Source organism: Jatropha curcas, chromosome 6, assembly GCF_041381405.1.
Source record: "Jatropha curcas cultivar XTBG-Jc1 chromosome 6, XTBG_Jcur_1.0, whole genome shotgun sequence".
NCBI lineage: Eukaryota > Viridiplantae > Streptophyta > Magnoliopsida > Malpighiales > Euphorbiaceae > Jatropha > Jatropha curcas.
Window position 1 is genome coordinate 29,942,924 of NC_143156.1, and position 2,872 is coordinate 29,945,795.

Here is a 2,872-nt window from a genome sequence, read left to right on the forward strand (position 1 = left end):
GAAAAAAAAATCTTAGATTATAAAAAAAAAAGCGTTTCTCGAGCCTCGAGTTTTTATTTGGATATGAGTTTTTTTGGGTCAAATTAACTCCGTTGATTATAATACTAAAATTCATGAGCTCTAAATCACAAATTAAGCAATAGCTTAATCATTTGATGTTTTTGACAAACTAAAATGGATTGATTAGGAGCTCATTTTCTTTTTTACTAAAATGGTCCAAAGGGACAAATGATTCTTTTTGGAGTAGCTTATCAATATCATTCATTCATTCATTCATTATCCACAGGAGCATTTTTCTTTTCTTTTAATTTGCATATCCTAAACAACTAATTAATAATTTTAATTAATTAGTTTTGGGTATGAAAGAAGTGCTTTCTCATCTAATCTCAAAAGTTAATTATTATAATAAATAAATAATTACCGAGTCAATTATTTAATCATTAATATCCCTAACCATTGTGAGCATCTGATCTATTGTACACGTTCATAGCCATTATAAATATACACACTCTCATCTCATTCTTCCCCCAAGTTTTCTACTCGTTTTCTCCTATAGCATCATCTACTACCCTTTCTCTTCTTCTCCTTCCTTCTTTAGCAATCAAAAGCTCTCTAAAAAACCAAAAAAAGAAAAAAGTTATGGGTGGAAATTCTCCTTGTGCTTCCTGCAAATTGCTTAGACGCCGATGCGCTAAAGACTGCATTTTTGCTCCCTATTTCCCTTCTGATGATCCTCACAAATTCGCCATTGTCCACAAGGTTTTTGGTGCTAGCAACGTTAGCAAAATGTTGCAGGTCTCTCTCTTTTTTTTTCCCTCTCTTATATCTTTTTTTCTTATATTCATCTTTTTTTTTTTGACAATTAGAAACTCCCTACAGATAAAAACCTGTAGGAGGGTATTTTGCACGAACTCCCTGCAGGTTAACTTATAAACTGCAGAGAGTTCATATGTGGTGTATATACATACATATATGTGCATGTATATACACGAGTATGTCATATATATACAGTGAGGTTTTTAACTATGTTTAGTTAATATAAGCAGGAGCTACCAGTTCATCAGAGGGCAGATGCTGTGAGCAGTTTGGTGTATGAAGCTAATGCAAGAGTGAGAGACCCAGTTTATGGGTGTGTGGGAGCAATTTCTTATCTGCAAAATCAGGTTTCACAGCTTCAAATGCAGCTTGCAGTGGCTCAAGCAGAGATTTTATGCATTCAGATGCAAAATGAGCCAGTGATTCCAACCCCACAAATCGAACCAGAAGATGACAAGTCTTTCCTTCTCCAAAATAATCTCCCTCAGTACTTTAATTTTGCCTCTTCTAGCAATGTAATTCATGACTCTCTTAAAAGAGAGAGCATATTTGGAGACATCATTTCTTAAGTAATACAACTTTTTATGCTATGCTTTTTTTCAATTATCTCTTAATTTTTAATTAGTTTCCAAATATTTTTATATTCAGCTTAGGTAAATTGTTAATTAAGAGAGTTGTCTTTATTTGATGTTAGTTAAAACACAACCTTAATAACAATCACAACAGTATTAATAATAACAATAATTCTCAAAGCATATATATATATATATATCTATATGTAGTGTGGCGTAGAACAATGGTAAGTGACTAGGTCAACTCTAGCATGTGATTAATGAAGTAAACTTGAAACTTCTCTTAATCAAGTAATTAATTAACTAAGCAAGAGGGTCGGTGGCTTAGCTAAAAATCTCAGACATAAATTCTTTTTAACTAATTAATTGTGTACAATAACATGTTAGTTTCTTGAAAAAAGAATTTGTATTTGCTTCTTTTGAAAATCTAACAGACATTATTACAATTTCTATGTTCTAACCAAAACCCTTAGGGCAGCATTTTGATATGAGAGTTTAGAGAACGAAGATTTTCTTGTTTGGTAACTTTATATTTTCTTGTTTGGTAACTTTATGGACATGATTAAATCTCTAGTTCTTGCAAGAGAGAAAAGAAATCAAAGCATATTGGACATACCAAGAAGAAACATTTATCAGAATATCTCAGTAAATGTCTATATTGTTTTTGTTTTCTTGGTAACCAAACAAGTTTGCAGCCAAGAAAGTGAAAGAAAGAACAAAAATGGCATATTGCCACCTGTAGTCGAATCACAGATTCTTCTAAAGCTTGTTCACGTGGAGGGCAGTGCAAGGAAGTGGTCAGTTCATGGGAAGTATGCAAGAGGACAATCTTCAATTTTTCTTTTTTGGGTTCTAACATAAATATATATATATATATATATATTTCTAAATCCATCTCTCCATACAATTATATGTCTGTGTTAAAGTAATATTTTAATTGGAAGTGAAGGGAAGAAAAATGAAAAAACAAACGGCAACTACTGACTAAAAAAGATTCCTGAATAGGTTTGTTTAATGAGGAAGCATTTTGCCTAATTAAGTCAAACTTCTATACTTATCTTATTAAGCCTATAAAATCTTTTTAGCCCATTAATTTCTAGCTGTAATGTATGGATAAATAAATAAATTAATTAACAATTAAGTGGCTAATTTGTCAAATTTTATGATCAACTCAAAGCTTCCACTGGGATCGTGTCTGCTTGATTTTTCGGTTTCACCACATGGCTTTGGCTGCTTGTGTATGCTAGTAAAATGTTATACGCACACGGATATATATATTATTAGGCAGTTTTAATCCTTAACTAGTTAGGTTCTAACCGTATGAATCTTTTATTTCTATCTCACTTGTACATAACTAAGTCCGTTAATGTAATGAAATAGTAGATCTTTCGAAATAACTTCACTCCATCAGCATATATATAATGTTTACGTCGGAAATCTTCGAACCATGTCAATGTCCTCTTCTCATTTTATCTCCAACTTGT

The 2,872-nt window shown here is 31.8% G+C and overlaps 1 protein-coding gene across 1 annotated transcript; it reads left to right on the top strand.

Annotated features, from left to right (window-relative positions):
• Positions 1-513: 513 nt before the first annotated feature.
• Positions 514-1,419, top strand: LOC105645729 (LOB domain-containing protein 12). Its single transcript, XM_012231411.4, has 2 exons — positions 514-795; positions 1,047-1,419. The coding sequence occupies exons 1-2, from the start codon at positions 640-642 to the stop codon at positions 1,383-1,385; spliced, it is 495 nt and encodes a 164-aa protein (XP_012086801.1). The 5' UTR covers positions 514-639; the 3' UTR covers positions 1,386-1,419.
• Positions 1,420-2,872: the final 1,453 nt, after the last annotated feature.

Coding starts and splice junctions, on each gene's coding strand:
- LOC105645729 (XM_012231411.4), top strand. CDS start 640: ATGGGTGGAAATTCTCCTTGTGCTTCCTGCAAATTGCTTAGACGCCGA. Junction 796..1,046: donor ACGTTAGCAAAATGTTGCAG/GTCTCTCTCTTT, acceptor TAATATAAGCAG/GAGCTACCAGTTCATCAGAG.